Here is a 17,254-nt window from a genome sequence, read left to right on the forward strand (position 1 = left end):
TCCCAGCAAAGACTATCGCGTATATAAAGGGCCACGACCTAACGCCACCTGACCGGCTTCTCGATTCTTTTTACCAAGACATCAGGCCCGAAATAACTGCCTCAGACCTCCGCTGCCCCATTATACCTGCGAACAATCTGCACGGCTGGCGTGATCGACGGTGAATCGAACGAAGGCGAGCCATGATAGGTCGTTTCTGCGTCTGATCTGTCTTGCTGGTGCTGTTGGTTCAATGGTAAAAAAGACACCCAGCACGAAAACAAAGACTCACGTATGGAAATGGGGTTATGAACAGCGGGCTTCCGGGGCTCGTTGGTCTGCCACTGCTTCCAGTTAACTGGTGTTGCAGTGGCTGGACATGTGATGTAGCAGAAAAACTGCTCGCAGTGTTGGGCGGATACATTGCTTCGGGCTGCTTCTTTCGCCGTAAACAGAACAATACGAGGAATACGGCGATAACGATGACCGCGAGACCGCCGACAACACCGCCAGCAATGGCGCCTGCGTTTGAACCCTTCTTTGGTGAAGAGCTGGATGCTACGGATGGGAGGGCGACAGGGTTGCTGGGAATTGTTGCGATAGATGCGCTGGTGGTCGTAGGAGCTGGAGATGGGCTGGGAGTCGAAGCAGCCGTTGCATCTAAACGATTTGAGCACGAACAAGTGAGCAATTCACCACTGACTAGCGCTCGCGAGCGTTGGACTGAAAGCATTATTTGACTGATCAGTATTCAGCTTAGATTCTATCCAATTGTTCATCGACAGACCAGAGTGACGTCAAGATATGCCCACGGGGGTACGACGACAGCAGCGGACACCGTTTGGAGATATCTGGACAACGATTAAACACAATCTTTTCCCGGTTACCGCAGCACTCACTGTGCGACCTCAACTGCAATGTCCGGCGTGAATTTGCCACAAAATCATGATGGAACGGCGTACCTTTGGTGCAATTCGTGGCCCATTCTGTCCAGGATATGTACTGCCGATCCTGACATCCCGCGCATGCGCTTACGAGCGAATACGTGACCGTTGAGCAGCGGCATAGGTTCGCGTTTGCCTTTGAAGGCCCGATGTAGTGTGTGTTGGCAGGCAGCTGGTTGACTTCAACGAAGGAGGCTGTCAGTTGGATAAGCCTGTGCAATATTGGGCAGCAAATAACGCGTTACACTCGCAGGCCTGCTCGGCGTATGCTGCTACCAGGCATGGTGTCTGGCCACGCGCGTTTATCGACTGACGGGTTGAGTCAGGTTGGCGCTTCATATTGCTATGGCTTGGCTCACCCATCCATAAGCTGGCGTGCAGGTCGCGACATCCGATGACTGGGCAGCGACAAGAGCAACAACAGAGACGAGAATGGCGACCTTCAGTCTCATATGGCCCGTGAACGCAAAGAAGCCCGCAGGCGTCTATTATGCGGGCGAACACAGTCCATGATCACCGGTCGTTCCTGAAATAACTGCACGTGACATTGGAAAGAACCGAACAGCAGACATTCTGTCGTGATACACGGACCGCCGCAAAGATTATCAACGGCTTTAGCGCTTAAGCTAAACCTCTGGGGCACCACTATACTGTGTAGTGCGATGCATCGACAACTCTGTCATCGTCCCTCCTGATGCGGATGGGCTGTGGACTCTACTTCCTGCATACATCCTCGTTGACGGAGACGAAGGAAATGTTGAAGGATCAGCGGGGTTCTAAGCATGGATCATGTCAGCTCCCGGGAAAGCAACAACAACAAAATCACTGACGTAGAGTTTCGGCGTCGGGTTAGCAGAGGTGTACGGAGTTATCTCGCCTGTGCCCGTGCTGCGAATGCTCACCGAACCGGGGACAAGGGTGCCGCCCCGTCTTCTCTGACGCAAGAACCAAAAAACGGCGATACCAAGTAAAACCAGGGCTGCGATTCCTCCCACAACACCGCCTGCTATTGGCCCGGCCTTGGACTTCTTAGAAGATGGATGTGAAGATGCCGCAGGAGGGGCCGAAGTCGCGGTCGGAGTAGAGGTTGATTCAGGTGCGTCTGATGAAGTCAATTTTACCCCAGAATATTTAACGCAGACGGACTTAGTTGCAGTTGCGCCAATGTCGCATTAAAACTTCCGCCAGACTGTGTATACGTTGGTCGATTTGATGGAGCGCGGCAAGAACTTGCTTACAGGAAAATTTTGATATGCCTGAAATCGTGAATGGAATCAGAACCACGCAACGGCTGCTTACCCAATGTGGTACACTGGTGCCAGTCGGAATGCTTTTCGCGAATCTGGGGCAGGTAAGTCAGCGTCTGCCCAGCAAGCTATGCCATACACCGCCTCGAAAACTTGGCTGCAGTTTGTCTTGAAGGTGTCCCATCTGAGCAGGGATGTTAATCAACAAGGCACATGGTAGGACATGGCATACGGAATAACCAAGCCGCTTTGGCAATCCGCGCATGCGCTCAGCAGCGAGTAGAACACGCTCGAGCATGCACATTGCTCACTCGCCGCTGCCTGGCTCACAGTCGGCCCAATATACCCGTTGTTCTGTGAAGTAAGCGCCGGGACCATGAACACTGGCGATCCGTTGGCAAGGAGTAAATCATCTGGGAGGAATACGTACATCCGTTATTGCACGTCGAGCCTAGATATGCAGCAACGAGACAGGGCGTTTGACCGAGCGAATTGAACGACTGCAAACAGATGCGCTCAGACGTCAAGCCATTCTGCTTGATTTATACCCTCACCCACGCAAACGCACTACTGCAAGTTGCATTGGTGCTGACGCCGTCGGCGCCGGCGACCAGGGCAACTGTGAACGCAAGCAGAATCGACAAACAAGACAGCATTGTTTATCGTGGTCGACGAATCCACAGAAAGCGATCAAGCCGTTGTTGGCGCGTGAGAGAGAAGACGGACTCAGGCGCTAACTGCATTGGTTCTTCGCCATTGGAGGTCATTGAACGGACTGACAGTCAGCAGGAAAGATCAACAACTCAAGATAATCAGGCCATCAAAACTTGAATCTTCACCGCTTTATCCACAGAGAGGTCTATTGGATGCTGATAGGTAGGATGATTACATGCATTATTTATGGTCCCAGTTTCGATTTAAGGAACGTTGATGTGCAAAGGAACGAGTGGTACAACGAAGGTGGGGTATTCAAACAGGAGCGTCGTCACGTGCGCGGTGTGATGTCGTGTCCTGTTGCGAGTGCAATGAAGAGACCGTCTGTCGGAGGAATCAGAGTTTGTAGTTTCGAAGCATCTGTGACCCACAATGGAGGGAATGCTGCGCTGGCTCATGCTGGGAGCGACTTCCAGGTTATCATTATGTTCTGGTCGATGCTCGCTCATTGTCGGCGATTCAAGGACGGCTCCTTGCGTTTGGGCAATGCGACGCTTGCGATGGAAGCAGAACAGTGCGAGCGCAACCACGACTAGGGCAGCAAACCCGCCAACAACGCCTCCCCCAATCGCATTTATACGCTTCTGATTTAGCGGCGCTTGGCCAGAGTCATCAGCCGCCGGTGGGGAAGCACTAGAGGTTGCAGCAGCAGCAGACGAAGTTACCCTCGATGTGGATATCGGTGCCGATGTTTTGCTCGGTTGTGAGGCGGCTGTGGATTCGGTGATATCTAGTACCGCAAAGTTAGGACAACGCAACGATCCGAATCGCTGAGGGATAGACTTACTCGCATTGGCAAACGCTAGTGTTTCGTTGAACTGGTCCCCGGCCTACAGATACGGATTTAACGATTGGTCTGGCATCGCGGGGTGAAGATCGACAGACCTCTACATCAAGATAGGCCCACCCGGGGACATGCAGCCCTGCAGGGAGGGGGTTGGGGAACGCGTCCTTCGTCACACTTTTGCAGTTGATCTCCCAAAGACTCCACCTGGAAGACGGGTGAGTGATACTAGATCAGAGGCGTGTTGTAAAGTATACACACATAACGAAAGTGCGGCCTTGACAGAGAGCGCATTCCGAAAACATAGAGTAGGTCACAGTATTGCACCAGCATGGATTTGCAGTGGCGACATCGGGGCCGTTGTAGTGGAAGCCATCTGGCAAGGCGCCAACCTCGTACGAGCCAGAGCACACAGCGACAAGCGAGCTCGCAACCTCGCAAGGACTCTGTTTCTGCGAATTTGATGCCTGTTAAGCGAAGAAAATACTAAGTAAAATGAAGCCAAAAAAGACGTGATTACATACCCACTTGTGCGACACCTCACATGTCGCATTGGTCGTCTGCGCTAATGCAAACCGACTGAAAGCGAGAGCGGCAAAAAAGACAGGGCCCAGAGTCATGTTCGGTGTTTTGCGCAGAAGGGGCGCACGGAGAGGATAGCAGCGGGTTTTAATAAGACACAAGGACGAGCAAAATGCCACATCGAATCTATGGATCTGAGGCACCGAAGTTGACAGTGGCAGTTCGGCCCTCGCGCAGTCGCACGTTATAAGTACAGCATACTTCTTCTCCGATAGTGGTGGACGTGCAGAATTGTTGGACCAAGCGGAAGCTCTAAGAACGAGTTCAAGTTAAGTTCAGTCACGGTCACACCCAAATTGATACAATCATTTCTACTTTCTAACTTTATGCGTCCCCAAAGACCTGCTTCATGTAGTATCTTGTGTGCTGCTTGGAGCCCGCCTCCTCGATGGCCTTGATATCCTCATCAGTCAGGTCGGGTACCTTGACACCAGTCAGTCAACCAACGACGGCAGCTTGATCAATGACAAACCTCGGGTGTCTTCAAATATTCTTTCAGGCGCTCCTCCTTCGACGAAGTTCTGAGGGACTCAGCAACCAACATTAGCGATGACAATTGTGCTTACGTGACAAGGATAGCGCCTTTCTGCAGGATCCACTTCCCAAGTACTTGACCGGGCGTAATCTTCAAACGATCCGCAATAGACGCCACGACTGCGTCTACGGGGCCACCGGTAGCACGGACTAGCGGGGTCAGCCCGCCATAAGATGCAGGCGTGATATTGCCGTTTTCGCGTCCGTACTTGATGATTGGCTCGACTGCTTTCCAGACATATCTATACCAGCCGAGTAAGTCGAAGGGACTGCGCTATACAGAAGCAACCTACGGGTGAAATTCTAGCTGGTTCACGCTGGGCTTGATCGTGGCGGTGGGCACGAAGGCTTCCAGGTCTTGCACCCTGAAGTTGGATACACCAATCGATTTGGCGAGGCCGGCCGCGTGGACTGCCTCTACCTCTTTCCACAAGTCGACAAGATTGGGGTTGGGTTGATCAGGCCGCATCGCCACTGGCGCGTGGACGAGGAACAAGTCCACATAGTCGACACCTACAACCCGATATGTCAACCAAGCTTGCTTGCGCGGAAATCGATTGGTTTACCGATCTTCTGCAGACTTTCTTCGAGAGAGGGCCGAACACGGTCTGGCTGGGACCCAGGGAATAGCTTGGTCACGATGAACACCTCTGATCGCGGTTTCCCAGAAGCGGCCAACCCTTTGGCAATCGAGTCCTCATTCGCGTAGACCTGGGCCCCGTCGAGATGTGTGAACCCAGTGTTCAGCGCTAGCTCAACAGCATTGTGGGCCTCCTTCCCGAAAAAGGCCGTGCCGATTCCGAAGGCGATTGAGGGGACAACAGTGCCGTCGTTGAGAGTTATGGTAGCCATGAATGCTTATGAATGCGAGATAAGGATAGCTGCAGGGACGGTATTTATACGCGAGAAAAAGAAGCCAGCGCGTGATCTCACGTCGCAACTTGTGCGGCGGCTGACGTGCGATGGGTCGTCCGGCCTGTAAGGGCAGCGAAGTCGGCCATTGGTAAGGTGAGACAATAAATTCAGGGTCCGCGTGACGCCGGCGCCGGATCGACAGCTGTCACACATACGTCTCCGGATCCGGCCCGACGTTCTGACCGGCTGGCACTTGGTGCTCCCGTCGGGTGGCAGGGTAAATAAAATGAGATTGTTTATTTATTCGCTCAAGCCTGCATCAAAACAAACGAGGTGGGTCCCAATCTAGCTGCGCAAAGATGGCGAAAATCACTGCGGGGGACGATGGTCGACATATAAAAGAGCAGCAACTGGCATCCAAGCACCAGTACTCACAATGTCTACTTTCCAACCCCGTAGGCATACTTAAAGTGATGGTTTCTCTTATCGCGAGCTTATCGACATTCCAGAGTTGCTCGCGGTGAATAACAGCGTTACCCCAACCGGCGACCAAACAGCGCATGTCTGCCCCCAGTGCAAGCAATGTACGAGGTTTCCCTTCATCGAACACAGTGAGAGGTCTGACACATTTAGCCTCGGTCTTTTCAAGCAAGAGCACCAAGCAGATTGTCGTGATGTTCGTCGCAGTCAGTACCGATTCGGAAGGTCTTTGGATCTGCACAACCGACAAGTGTGGCTGGAAGACTGCGCTCAATCAGAATCCCTCGTGAGTGTCCGAAATTCAGACCCGTTATCATTAATAGAGCGTGTTCATAGCGTCTGGGAGCCAAAGCAGGAGAAGAAGCTTGTGGATGTGTAATGCGAGGTAGTCCATGTAGTAATACAAATTCTATTCAATTTGAGTCAAACTAGACCGTTAACGGAAACAAAATACGCACATCTACTTAGCTGACCTGAAGCGGATTCCCTGCTGTTGTCAGGTAGATCGCCACGCTGCCAACAGAAAGCGCGACCCAGCCCCAAGTGATGCGGTCGTAATGAGTGTCTGCGTCATTCTGGGTGCGCCGTCGAGGAAGGAGATCCGTTAATGACCGTCCTTGCGCTGCTCCCACCACTGGCTTCGGACTGTCGGAATAAAGTGCCAGAACACGATCGGCATGGGCAACAAGTGCTGGATACGAAGCTAATGCGTCTGTGATGTGTTTGTCGGGAAGAGGCAGTTGGGTCAAGAGTAAAATATGCGCTGAAAGCAGAAAATCAAGTGTTGTGGGTCTACGAGCAGGTAAATTATAGATTTTCAGGCAAAAGTATTAGTTGCGCACCGATCTCGGAAAATAAACCTCTTATCCCCCAGAAGTCGTGAGTATCTCTCGAACAAGTCGCGTGCTTGTCCTAATGCCTGGCCAAAGTGTCGGCGTATCACAGTTTATAGAGAGCAGGCATACCTTGTCTTGAACAAACGCCTCAGAAAAAGTGTCTTTGAGCTCGGCGGCCTTTTCCTCGATGAGCACTGTACACAGTTGAGTCCACGGAAGATTACCTGGAGTTGTTCATTTCGCTGATGCGCCTCCAACGACGTTGTTTGGTTGAAAACTGAGCCCGTCAATTGTGTCATGGCCTTTGGTTGATACCACAACCCCGCCGCCTCCAGCCTGGGCTTGTAGATGGCCTTTACGCGCGCAGGCACGTAGTATCGCTGGGGTAAGGAAAACGGCTTGGCCAGTGCCCGCCCGACAAACTTGTCCCAGTTGGTCGAAGAATAGTGGGTGTATGCCTGGACGTTGTTAGCGCAGTAGTGGGTTTGATGGCGACATACGACCAACGTCCCCAAGTTAGCCTCCACATGCGAGCACCACGCAGTCTTTTGCGCCTCCTCGACTGGTGTTAGCGTTGCATCGGCACTTTCACCTGCATGAAGTCTCTCTAGATACCGGACAATCGAGTACAAGGAAGAAACCGAGTGTCCATTGTGTGTCAAGAATGGAAGAGATCCTAAATGTAACTTAGTTTTGGTGGGAGTTATTGCGCGACGAGACCATGCTGACCTGACGGAGACAAGTCGCTATTAGTGCACTGGGAAACCTTGAATTTCTCTGGGAAGTTGTAGTGCAGACAAAAAAGCGCGGCGATGCAAACAGGGTCAAGCGACGGAAGGGGGGAGTTTGGATCGCTGGTGGCCCAGATATGCAACACGGGTAGAGAGGGCATGTCACGTGTCAATGTGACACAACGGCTTTCCCGGACCGACCATTGTTCTTCCGGCCACCACCTCCAAAACATTATATACGATATATTCCTTCACAACTACTACAAATACAACATACGAAAGCAATTCGACAGCAAAGACAGCAATTTCGATAGCAAGGTTCAGCAATTCGACAGCAAAAAATTCAGCAAGCAATCCAACCGAGTGTGCCGGTCTAGTCTCAGGGTTTCCAGTCTGGATCATTGTCCACTTCCTCCTTCAGCAAGGGGAAGTGGAAGACATGTTCCATCGACGCTTGTCGACTAGCTGGAGTCTGATAACTGGCCGTTCGGCGCCTGTCACCAGAAGGTCGCCGCGCGCGGCCCTACAACCAGAGTGAGATGACTTCGGCAAAGAGAACAGATTCAGACACACCGTGGGTGATGAGGTCTTCCCCTGCAACCCTGGCTTCTCTGAGCGCAGCTTCTTGTATGGCGGAGTGGACTCCGGTGGATCTGGGCTTTCTCTCGGAGTCATGGGCGTGCTCTGCACACTTGCGCGCCGGGTGTCGGCGGGTAATGGCGGTGGAATGGTATCGCCCTTAGGCATGATACTCTGCGATTGCAGCCACTCGGCAGAACGATAGCGAAAAACAAAAGAAACGTAGGTGCTTGGCGTTTTCGTGTTGCTTGTCGAGTCTTTCTCGTACGGAAGCACGCTCCAAGTGTGCGGATACTGTGGGTTCGTAGGCTGGTCGACCCCAAACCTGATTCGGGGTCAAAGGTGGCTAACGCCTATTGATAAAAGACACACCCAATACGCATTTCGCCGGCCCTGCCTCGTCCGACGGTACCCTGCGGGATATTCTGAAGCGGGTTTGCGGGTCGTCCCCCGACTTTTGTGATACGCTTGATCTTCAAGAGCACTATTCCACTCTCTTGACCCGACGGATTCGACGAATCTGTGATGATTGGCGTTGAACAGGAACAATTCCACCAGCAACGACCAACCTTCCGCTAGTTCCTGGAACACAAAGGGCCGCTCTGATGTCGGAGAGGAGCGCACTCCGCTCCGAGAAGCTTCGCCCTCGCCAAACAGAAACCGGCCGGGGACGGCTAGACCATCTAAATAGATAAACGAGGCCGTGTCCACTTTGCCACCGTGGTCTTTCCAGTGAACAGAGAAGTTCTGAAAGCATTATGAGCCAAGGGTATTTCATTTGAGAAAAAAAACGCGATATTCACCTGGCCTTGAACAGCCGGTATCCAACAATTGACACTATTACCTGTCGCGTCTTGCCCAACTAAGTACTCGGGCAGGGGGCTGCCTGCGACTGTTATCCAGGCAGAGAAGCCCTTATGCGTGAGCATCGGGGCGGGGGGTGAGGTGGCGCGGGGCGAGGTCGAAGTCGCGGATAAAGAGAGTTTTAAGGTGGGACCAACCTGGCACGTGATCCGGCATGATCTTCCGGTGCCACACAAACTTTAGACTGATTAGTCACCAACGCGCTTTCTTTGCCATGCCGCCTCGACGCGCCGCGTCCAGCAAACGAAAAGCGGAGGCCTCCGACTCGGAGGCGGAGGAGAAAATCACGAAAAAGGCTAAAACCGAGGCCGTCACTACCGCCACTGGACCCACGAACACGGTCCTCCCCGACGTCATCGAGTTTCCACGTACGCCTATGCGTCTCCGTGGCCAAGACTCTGATGGCATTCTGCAGCGCGTATATCTGGCACGCTCAGACTCGCGACATGGAACGTCTGTGGCATTGCCGCCAGCCAAAAGAAGGGCTTCAAGCGATATGTTGAAGCAGAGGACCCTGATATCCTCGTGTTGACCGAGACCAAGGTCAGGCAAACTGTCCCCACCGCTATATGAGACTGATATTGGGCGGGCTAGGTGAACAATGAGCCCGTTGACCTTGCTCTGAAAGCACGATTCCCCCATTGGTACTGGTCAATTTCGAGCAAGAAAACCTACTGTGCGTTCTCCCTCTCATCAGGAATGAAGCCCATCATCGAACAGCCGGCACTGCGATTCTATCCAAAATAAAACCTCTTTCAGTCACTACAACGTTGCCTGGACATCCAGATCCTGACCTCGTCAAAGGCCGCATTATAACCCTCGAATTCGAGAACAGCTATGTTGTTGGAACATACGTGGTCAATGCAGGACAAGACTTGAAGGTAATCTCTGTCCATATCCTGGCATCCAACTGACGCATCATAGACTTTAGAGCAAAAGAAGGAATGGAATGTTCATTTCACAACGTACATTCGCGACCTCGACAAGCGCAAGCCGGTAATCTGGACGGGCGACTTAAACGTCGCACCAACAGACCTTGGTTACTCGCCACCGATCAACTTTCACTTAGCTCATACTTAGCTAGATCTCTCAAACGGCAAGAAGAACTGGAACAAATCTCCTGGTTACACCGAAGCGGAGACAACGGCTTTCAAAAACATCTTAGAGCCCCCTTCTGAGGTCGCAGACTCGAACAAATTTGTCGATGTGTGGCGACAACGGCATCCCGATGAACGCCAATACACGTATTTCTCCTACCGTTTCAACTGTCGCCTGAAGGGTCTCGGTTGGCGGCTCGACATGTTCGTGCTCAGCGAAAGAATCGCAGATCGCGTGAAAATGGTTTGGTATCCATTGCTCTGGCTCCACTCTCTCAGCATCTTCCAGTGCGAAATCCGGAGTGAAATCTACGGCGCCTCTGACCACTGTCCCCTCGTCATGGAGATTGAAGGAGCTTTATAATCAGTATTCCCCGAATTTTGTATGTCCAGTCTCCTTCGCATGTGCTTGCGCTCCCTTCTCTCCCTTGACACCAGTACCGCATTGCTATCGTTTATGGTGAATCCTAAACTTCGTCTGACAGGAATAATCAACGAACCTCACACTTGAGATCGAACGTTGAGGTGTTTGTGTACTTGCGCTTTGCCCGAAGAATATCAGCCAATTTCTTGCCTGCAACCAAGATCTCCGCGTTGCTCTACGCGTTTCGTAAGCAGTCTGGCGGCACTTTTTTTTGGATCGCTCACTGTGGGGAATACCGTCTGATGCCATTCAGACGGGGCGACTTTCATCGGCGCAAGGGTGGCAGCATCATAGTGGATGCCGGAGTACAGCAGGATGCAGCGGTTCTCCGGGAAACCCTCCGGCGTAAACTGGTCGACACGCCCCGTTTCGATATCGATGCTGGCGATTTCCGTCTTGTAGTGTTTCGCGAGAATGCCCAGCTCGATAGCACCGCCCCACGTTATTGGCTTGGTAATTTTGGAGATGTAGTCCGACGGGGGAAGGCTGCTTATCGTGTCAGTTCTAGATCTGCGACAGTGAGCAGGCACAAACCCGAGAATCGCTTCGCTATATGTCGCAGGGTCAGCGCGGATGCCTTCTCCGACCACTGCATATGATTAGCATTTGCTGAATAAACGGAAAAACTCGCACGTTGGCGCATTCTCTGGGCTTTCTGCATGTCTTGCTCGAAGATGAGCGCGACGGAGGAGAACAGACAAGAGTTGTCGTCTGGTACAACCTAGCTATTTCTTAGATCTCAAAGACAAAGTTGTTAGACACGTACCCGATGTACCAGGAAAGACCCTTCTATCTCAACTGCGTCAGGTTCGTTCGAAGCTGACGGCTTTGGCCCCGGAGATAAAACATCTTGCGGCCGTGGTGAAGGACTGCTACTTGTCGACGCCGCGCGAATTGGCGGACTTGAAGGGGCAGCAGGAGCGGGTCCGTCCCCCGCAAGTTCGCTCACGATGAGCTGCTCTCCAGATGACAAACCCAGGCTCGCGACTGGGAGCTCGGGAATGAGAGTAAGAACGCGTGGAGGATAGCCGCATTTCACTGCGAAGGATATAGGAAGGAAGCGGCTTTGGTGAGCTAACTATCGGACGCACGGCTTTGTCTACTTGGGAGAATGCCGGAGGCAGAATAGATCTCTTGCTGCAAGTCTGACGTTTCGTTGGAAGGTCAAATTGAATGATCGGGAGAACGATAAGCGCCTTGCACGGTATAACTGTCCGACTCCAAAGAGATTTGGAGAGTTGCGACGCCTTTAGGATGTCGTAGGCGGATCGGGGCCATCGTGGCGCAGAGCCAAGCAGGTTACAATGCGTTACATGTGCCATTCAGATAATACAAGAAAAGTACAGTATTTGGTTGCATTCCGGTCCATTATAACCCTCTAGTGCTTATCACCCATTCCGACCGCGTTCTTGGCCTTCTGAAGGAGGCTCTCGTCGGTGTGGTTCTGGTTGGATGAGAAGGTGTCACCAGCTTTCTGGGAAGTGCTCTTCTCGGAGTTGGGTTGCAGGGTGGAAGCGAGCGAGTCGGTCTTGCCCTTGACGGCATCGCCAAACTGCTCGGTGGTCGTCTTCTGGCTATCGGGCTGTGGGGATCGCGTCAGAGAATGAAAGGAGCGCGTGGGATGGGAGACAAACCTTCAAAGCAGCGCCGGCCTTGTCAGTGAAAGATTGGCGACCAGTGTCAGACATGTTATTTGCTCTGAAGAGGCGATGAGTCTGTGAAGACAGAAAAATGCCGGAGCACTGACTGTTAAGGGAGTTGTTGTTGGAAGTTGTGTTCGTTGGAGAGTAGTGAAGTTGGTGGTTTGCTCGCTAGGCTTTTATACCATTGCCAAGTCCATTGGTGCGTAATCGTTGACGAGGCCTATGACGCTCAGGTGCGGAGAATGGACCTTAACTACAGCGGAGCGCCTCCAGATGTTCGCGTATGGATGACGTAGTAGTTCATTATAGACGGAGTCACAGTGTGACACACACTACTTCTCTAGCTCTACACTCATTTCTCGATGTCTATAACTCGCCGTCGCAGCTTCCATCTCACACATACTACTCCCGCACAACAAATCGAGACAACCACCGTCAGCGCCAATCTACTCGCTCTCGCTCACCAAGCCTCTGCACTCGCGGTCACTCTTGTCGGTGGATGTATGCCAGGCCCACGCCAACACAAGCAAGCTCCACGACCCCTTCTCGCCGGAACATATCCGCCAAAAGACCATGTGAAAGAAGATCCTAGCGCCAGTCTCAGTCTCATTCGCGTCAGACGACGGAATTCGGTCATCCTTGACGCCCATGAAGCAATCGAAGCTACTTGCCCTTCTGTATCCGCATCCAATCGCCCTCCAACTCCAAAACAAGTTCGCTCAGACATTGTGCGTAGGGTCCAAGGCTTCACCACAGCACGCATGTCTCGTCTTCCCGAGCCTTCCCTTTCCCCGTTTGCTCCGTCTTCAGCCCAGCTTCCCACTCTGGACGATCCCTTCGCGTCTCCGACCAGCTCTCTCCCTAGCGCCCCTTCGCAACACCCCCAGAACCCCGCAACACTTCATTTTCTTGCTCTCGCTCGCACACAGTTTCTCTCAGTTCGGGGCACCCAGAACAGTCCGACCCCTGTGATCCGTACTCGTAGTCGAGCAAGCCTTCGCCAGCAGACCGTTTACTTCCAGCAGCCAGCCTCCCCTCCGCGCATGGCCCCCAAGTTCTGGCAGCCTCACCCAGCTGGCAAGAAGTCTTGTGCGATCCGAATCGAGGCGCCTAGCCCAGCAGACAAGGAGAATACCGATTTCTGAATTCGACTACGTTTCCGAAGGGTTCTGTTTCGAGTATGAGTAGGCTTTATGGTTTCGAGTAAAGGTCAAGGATTACGAGTACTAGGCTTTATGGTCAGATTGTATTGTCAGAATGCGAATGAGATCATTGATTGAGCTATAGTAACACTAGAAAGGAAAGAAAGAAAGGGTATCCTGCAGTTTGCTCGGAATCAGGGCGTGGAGGCACATAGTCATTTTACCGTTGACATGCCCATCCCAGCTTGGTAGAACCCACAATCTGAGTTATGAAAAGGCATCCAAAAAAGGATCGTAACACACTCTGAATCTGATTTAGATGTAAAGGTTTGAACGGGAGAAAACAAGTTCGAAACGCCTGTATTCAGAAACAGAAAGGGTGTTGCTACAATGGTTTGGACAAATACAAAAGGTTAGGGATTATAAATAAGCTGTAAGGTTAGATTGTAAGTATATGTAGTCATCAGAATGCGAATGGGCAGAGAAGGGGAAAGGAAAGTGGTGATATTAGAGAGATGTGGCATCTAGTTCAGAGTCGTGTCGTTTCTCGTTGGGCAGGCAAAGTGGTGGGGTTGAGCTCGCGGGGGGCTCTTGTTCTTCCGGGGGAGAGCAACCGGCAGGCGCGTAGCGGGGGAGAGGCATATCGTCTAGTTTGCGGTTGCCCTGCGCATCGAACAGCTGCGAGTAGACGGGGAGTCCCGCCCCATTGGGCAGAATGCCGGCGCCGGGCGGGAAGCTGCCCTCATGGAGATGCACCATGTTGAACAGGGCGGGGATCAGGTCACGCGGGGGAAGGGGCGGCGCGATGCGGGCCATGGTGAGCGGGATCGAAAACGTGAGGTCGGCAGTCGCTACTTGGCCGGGCATCTGGTACTCGACACTGATGGCCAGCTTCAGCGAATGCGCGACATCGTATAGCGGGGACTTGGCGGTGGGACGGACATTCAGAGCGCCCTCCCAGTCCTTGCCCTCTTCAGCCGAGCTCAGGTCGTTGGTAAACGGCAGCAGCGTCTCGAGCGTATACCACGTTGTCGCGTCTTTCCGCGTGTCTTCAGCGAAGATGTGGGTTTCGCCGGTAAGATGGTAGACACCCGTCTCATGGAGAGGAAGCATCGAGTTGTTTGCGATCATTCTTGTGGCATCAGTCGGCGCGGCAAGGTAGAGCCCAAGCTGATACATTTCACCGACGTTGCTCGGGTTGAGAAGCGGCTTGTTCGGGGGTTGCATGTCCATAGCCGGGATCGGGAACTTGGTCTCAAATTCGGCAATTTTCTTGACGCGTCTGTTGAGATGAGAGGTCAGGAATGGAACTACGATCAACATTATTAGACTCGCCTGCAGCGTTCTTCTTGAACAATATCCACACTGAACTTCTTGACCTCTAAGCGTTGGCACTCTTCCTCCTCTAGATCTTTCGTCCGCAGCCGCAGCGTGAATGGCAAGCGACCGGAACACACATCAGTGTAGGCGGGTACTGATGCGAGCACCTGGATCTTTGACAGGACATGGGGAGGGATAGAGAGCTTCGAGTTCAACTGCGCTGGTGGGCTCAAGAGATAGTTAATTGGCGATGGTGGGGTGACAGGCTCGTGGGTGGGTGGCTCTACGAATCGGCGGACATTAACGCTCTTGGAGACCTCAATTGTTCGTGCTTTTGAGCGGAACGGGGAGTAGAATGACCACGATGAGGACTCGTCCAGAACGACGAATTTGACGACAGCATTGAGGAAATATTGGGTTGACGAGCCAAGATCTCCCGGTGCGAAGTCGTGCGAAGCTGGCAACCAGCCGGGAATGGCCAGATCGAAGACTACATGCCATTGGGCTGCATGAAAGAATTTAGATGGTTGTCTTGTTGAGAAGCGAGTATTACCTGGCGCATCATCGTGCTCTTGGCCCAGATTCGTGAGCTCCAGCGGAGGCCCCGTCACTAGTTCTCGCGAGATCGAGCACAATCGTATTGAAGAATAGCCAAGGGCGTTGGTGATGACTTCGGACTGGCCGTCAAAGGTGAGTTGGACCGATTGGAGGAGAATGCGAGCCGCCCGGCGGCGCTCAAACACGGAGTAGGGGGAGGCGATAGAGATATTAACATGACCGGAAAGAGAGAAGGCAGAGCTGGTCGTCGCCACAGGGTCAGAAAAATCATCCAGTGCCAAGCAAAATAAGCCACACATACTGGGCAGTAGATTCGCCGTAGAGGTCGAGAGACTCGGCGTGGGGGACAACGTCAACAGAGACGGACATTAGTGGGGCGTGAAAAAGAGGAAGTCGTAGAGATTATATGAGGAGAAAGCAGAAGACAAAGGTTTTTGAAGAAGGGCTCGGATATGACACCCGCATATAAACGATTTCCTCATACGTTTGTGATCGACCTTGTTATGTTGACATCTCCGACGACTGTCAACCGAGTGTTTTGGGAGTCCTTTTGTTTCAAGCCAGTCATGCGCCCGCTTGAGAATACAAGGACTACAATAGTAAGGCGAGTGATGTTCCAACTTACCATTCCAAAAAACCTGCCTGGCCGCCTGCTATTGAGCCCAATGGAAAGCTCTCAGTCTTGGATCAATGCATGTTTGTTGTTGTTGCAAATACTTGTTACGCGATCGTGGCCGCTGAAACCAGGTCAACCCGGAACCAAATGCCGTGACACACACGTCACCCATGTGGTCGTTACACGCAGCAACAGTTCGGTAAAAGCCATCCAGACAGTATTCAAGCAAATACTTTGGAAACAGCCAGCTCGTCTTCGTCTCTCTTCCGCAATTCCTTTCTCCTCGAATTTTCCAACTGCGCGTCTTTGCGCTGTCCATACTTGGCGCCTTTCTCCCTCCGAATGGCTGAGCGAACAGCCGTTGGCGAAATGAATTCTGACGATTTGGGTTGAGCTGGGTTTGTCGGAAACAGGGTAGACTACATTCGTACCTGGGTTAGAAAAAACGGTTGCGCCGTTGAACGCGCCTTCAAAGATTCGTATTGGGGTGAGCACGAATCTGGGCCCTATCTCCACTAGACTTGTCTGTGGCGGTCCATTGGGTTGCAAAGGGTCCTTTTCTATGATCTTTGAAGTTTGTCAACATCCTACAACTTCTCAAACGAAAGAAGAATGACCTGGAAATTTCTAAACCATATTTTCGAGTCGAGGATCGAGAAGGTAAGAATGTGGTCTATGAAGGGCTTTGCCTTGCGCGCCGTCGAAGGAACACCGAAGATCTACCAAGGTTCAGCTATTGCTTTCTCCAAATGGACAGCAAAAAGGACAGACATGAGTGAACACCTCCTTGGTCAACTTTCCCCACTCAGTCTCGTCAAAGGCTTTGTCGAAGCTCAGCAGCCCGCGGCTGCCCTTGAGACAATTTCCTGTCATTTTGAGCTCGTCCATGGTATGGACGTTTTGGACATGCATTTTGATGCTGGGGCCATTCGGCGTTTTGGCTGCCCAGAGGTAGAGATCCTCGTGTCTGCGGGCCTCAAAATAGAGTGTATTGTTGCAATTGTTCAAATCGGCAAGCTCAGGGAGCAGATGCAGTTGCGACTTAGAGTCGAGTTTGGAATCTAGTGGATGATCGAAAAAAAGCTCATGGGAAACCTTTAGGAATGACAGACCTTTCTTGACATGGGGCAGAAGTGCTTCCAAGTCGTTCATAAAATGCCGCATGCGGTGGGTGATTCCACGAGAGGAGAGCAGTAAAACGCGTTGTTTATTCCTTTTCTTGGAGGGTCTATCATCCACATCCATTTCGTCAGCTTTGCGTTTCCCTTTGGTTGCAGCTTTCAAGACAGAGGAAGACATGGCTGCCTAGAACGAAAGAAGGTTCG

At 52.2% G+C, this 17,254-nt stretch overlaps 11 protein-coding genes across 11 annotated transcripts; 2 read left to right on the top strand and 9 right to left on the bottom strand.

Annotated features, from left to right (window-relative positions):
- Positions 1-101: 101 nt before the first annotated feature.
- Positions 102-1,375, bottom strand: MIND_01016500 (uncharacterized protein; the record flags this gene model as incomplete). Its single annotated transcript, XM_037366757.1, has 8 exons — positions 102-221; positions 272-639; positions 683-719; positions 767-830; positions 879-891; positions 942-1,118; positions 1,169-1,232; positions 1,283-1,375. 8 exons carry the CDS (start codon positions 1,373-1,375, stop codon positions 102-104), a joined length of 936 nt encoding a protein of 311 aa, XP_037216151.1.
- Positions 1,376-1,549: 174 nt separating this feature from the next.
- Positions 1,550-2,826, bottom strand: MIND_01016600 (uncharacterized protein; the record flags this gene model as incomplete). The annotated part of the gene is made up of 9 exons (XM_037366758.1): positions 1,550-1,699; positions 1,754-2,025; positions 2,070-2,112; positions 2,162-2,179; positions 2,223-2,265; positions 2,310-2,354; positions 2,403-2,553; positions 2,601-2,670; positions 2,725-2,826. 9 exons carry the CDS (start codon positions 2,824-2,826, stop codon positions 1,550-1,552), a joined length of 894 nt encoding a protein of 297 aa, XP_037216152.1.
- A 313-nt stretch (positions 2,827-3,139) lies between these two features.
- MIND_01016700 (uncharacterized protein) lies at positions 3,140-4,288 on the bottom strand (the record flags this gene model as incomplete). Its single annotated transcript, XM_037366759.1, has 6 exons — positions 3,140-3,208; positions 3,256-3,614; positions 3,672-3,714; positions 3,770-3,875; positions 3,930-4,135; positions 4,193-4,288. 6 exons carry the CDS (start codon positions 4,286-4,288, stop codon positions 3,140-3,142), a joined length of 879 nt encoding a protein of 292 aa, XP_037216153.1.
- A 286-nt stretch (positions 4,289-4,574) lies between these two features.
- On the bottom strand, positions 4,575-5,636 carry MIND_01016800 (Aldo-ket-red domain-containing protein; the record flags this gene model as incomplete). Its single annotated transcript, XM_037366760.1, has 5 exons — positions 4,575-4,673; positions 4,723-4,771; positions 4,817-5,026; positions 5,078-5,297; positions 5,351-5,636. The coding sequence occupies 5 exons, from the start codon at positions 5,634-5,636 to the stop codon at positions 4,575-4,577; spliced, it is 864 nt and encodes a 287-aa protein (XP_037216154.1).
- Positions 5,637-6,435: 799 nt separating this feature from the next.
- MIND_01016900 (Tom37 domain-containing protein) lies at positions 6,436-7,847 on the bottom strand (the record flags this gene model as incomplete). The annotated part of the gene is made up of 7 exons (XM_037366761.1): positions 6,436-6,528; positions 6,593-6,911; positions 6,962-7,038; positions 7,085-7,132; positions 7,180-7,413; positions 7,456-7,631; positions 7,685-7,847. The coding sequence occupies 7 exons, from the start codon at positions 7,845-7,847 to the stop codon at positions 6,436-6,438; spliced, it is 1,110 nt and encodes a 369-aa protein (XP_037216155.1).
- A 218-nt stretch (positions 7,848-8,065) lies between these two features.
- MIND_01017000 (uncharacterized protein) lies at positions 8,066-9,242 on the bottom strand (the record flags this gene model as incomplete). The annotated part of the gene is made up of 5 exons (XM_037366762.1): positions 9,069-9,242; positions 8,835-9,012; positions 8,638-8,785; positions 8,260-8,590; positions 8,066-8,209 (listed from the first exon to the last, which is right to left on the bottom strand). Exons 1-5 carry the CDS (start codon positions 9,192-9,194, stop codon positions 8,066-8,068), a joined length of 927 nt encoding a protein of 308 aa, XP_037216156.1. The 5' UTR covers positions 9,195-9,242.
- Positions 9,243-9,343: 101 nt separating this feature from the next.
- Positions 9,344-10,590, top strand: MIND_01017100 (DNA-(apurinic or apyrimidinic site) lyase; the record flags this gene model as incomplete). The annotated part of the gene is made up of 6 exons (XM_037366763.1): positions 9,344-9,497; positions 9,545-9,672; positions 9,724-9,805; positions 9,850-10,010; positions 10,054-10,168; positions 10,214-10,590. 6 exons carry the CDS (start codon positions 9,344-9,346, stop codon positions 10,588-10,590), a joined length of 1,017 nt encoding a protein of 338 aa, XP_037216157.1.
- MIND_01017200 (OTU-like cysteine) lies at positions 10,591-11,928 on the bottom strand (the record flags this gene model as incomplete). The annotated part of the gene is made up of 8 exons (XM_037366764.1): positions 10,591-10,674; positions 10,727-10,825; positions 10,875-11,136; positions 11,185-11,239; positions 11,284-11,371; positions 11,417-11,688; positions 11,742-11,795; positions 11,838-11,928. The coding sequence occupies 8 exons, from the start codon at positions 11,926-11,928 to the stop codon at positions 10,591-10,593; spliced, it is 1,005 nt and encodes a 334-aa protein (XP_037216158.1).
- Positions 11,929-12,028: 100 nt separating this feature from the next.
- MIND_01017300 (uncharacterized protein) lies at positions 12,029-12,338 on the bottom strand (the record flags this gene model as incomplete). The annotated part of the gene is made up of 2 exons (XM_037366765.1): positions 12,029-12,232; positions 12,285-12,338. 2 exons carry the CDS (start codon positions 12,336-12,338, stop codon positions 12,029-12,031), a joined length of 258 nt encoding a protein of 85 aa, XP_037216159.1.
- A 308-nt stretch (positions 12,339-12,646) lies between these two features.
- MIND_01017400 (uncharacterized protein) lies at positions 12,647-13,438 on the top strand (the record flags this gene model as incomplete). Its single annotated transcript, XM_037366766.1, has 1 exon — positions 12,647-13,438. The coding sequence occupies exon 1, from the start codon at positions 12,656-12,658 to the stop codon at positions 13,436-13,438; it is 783 nt and encodes a 260-aa protein (XP_037216160.1). The 5' UTR covers positions 12,647-12,655.
- A 2,712-nt stretch (positions 13,439-16,150) lies between these two features.
- Positions 16,151-17,228, bottom strand: MIND_01017500 (Ribosome biogenesis protein BRX1 like protein; the record flags this gene model as incomplete). The annotated part of the gene is made up of 5 exons (XM_037366767.1): positions 16,151-16,305; positions 16,361-16,496; positions 16,547-16,648; positions 16,701-16,990; positions 17,042-17,228. The coding sequence occupies 5 exons, from the start codon at positions 17,226-17,228 to the stop codon at positions 16,151-16,153; spliced, it is 870 nt and encodes a 289-aa protein (XP_037216161.1).
- Positions 17,229-17,254: the final 26 nt, after the last annotated feature.

The sequence above is a fragment of the Mycena indigotica genome, assembly GCF_014461135.1.
Source record: "Mycena indigotica strain 171206Taipei chromosome Unknown Mind.scaff0009, whole genome shotgun sequence".
In the NCBI taxonomy this organism is placed as follows: Eukaryota; Fungi; Basidiomycota; class Agaricomycetes; order Agaricales; family Mycenaceae; genus Mycena; species Mycena indigotica.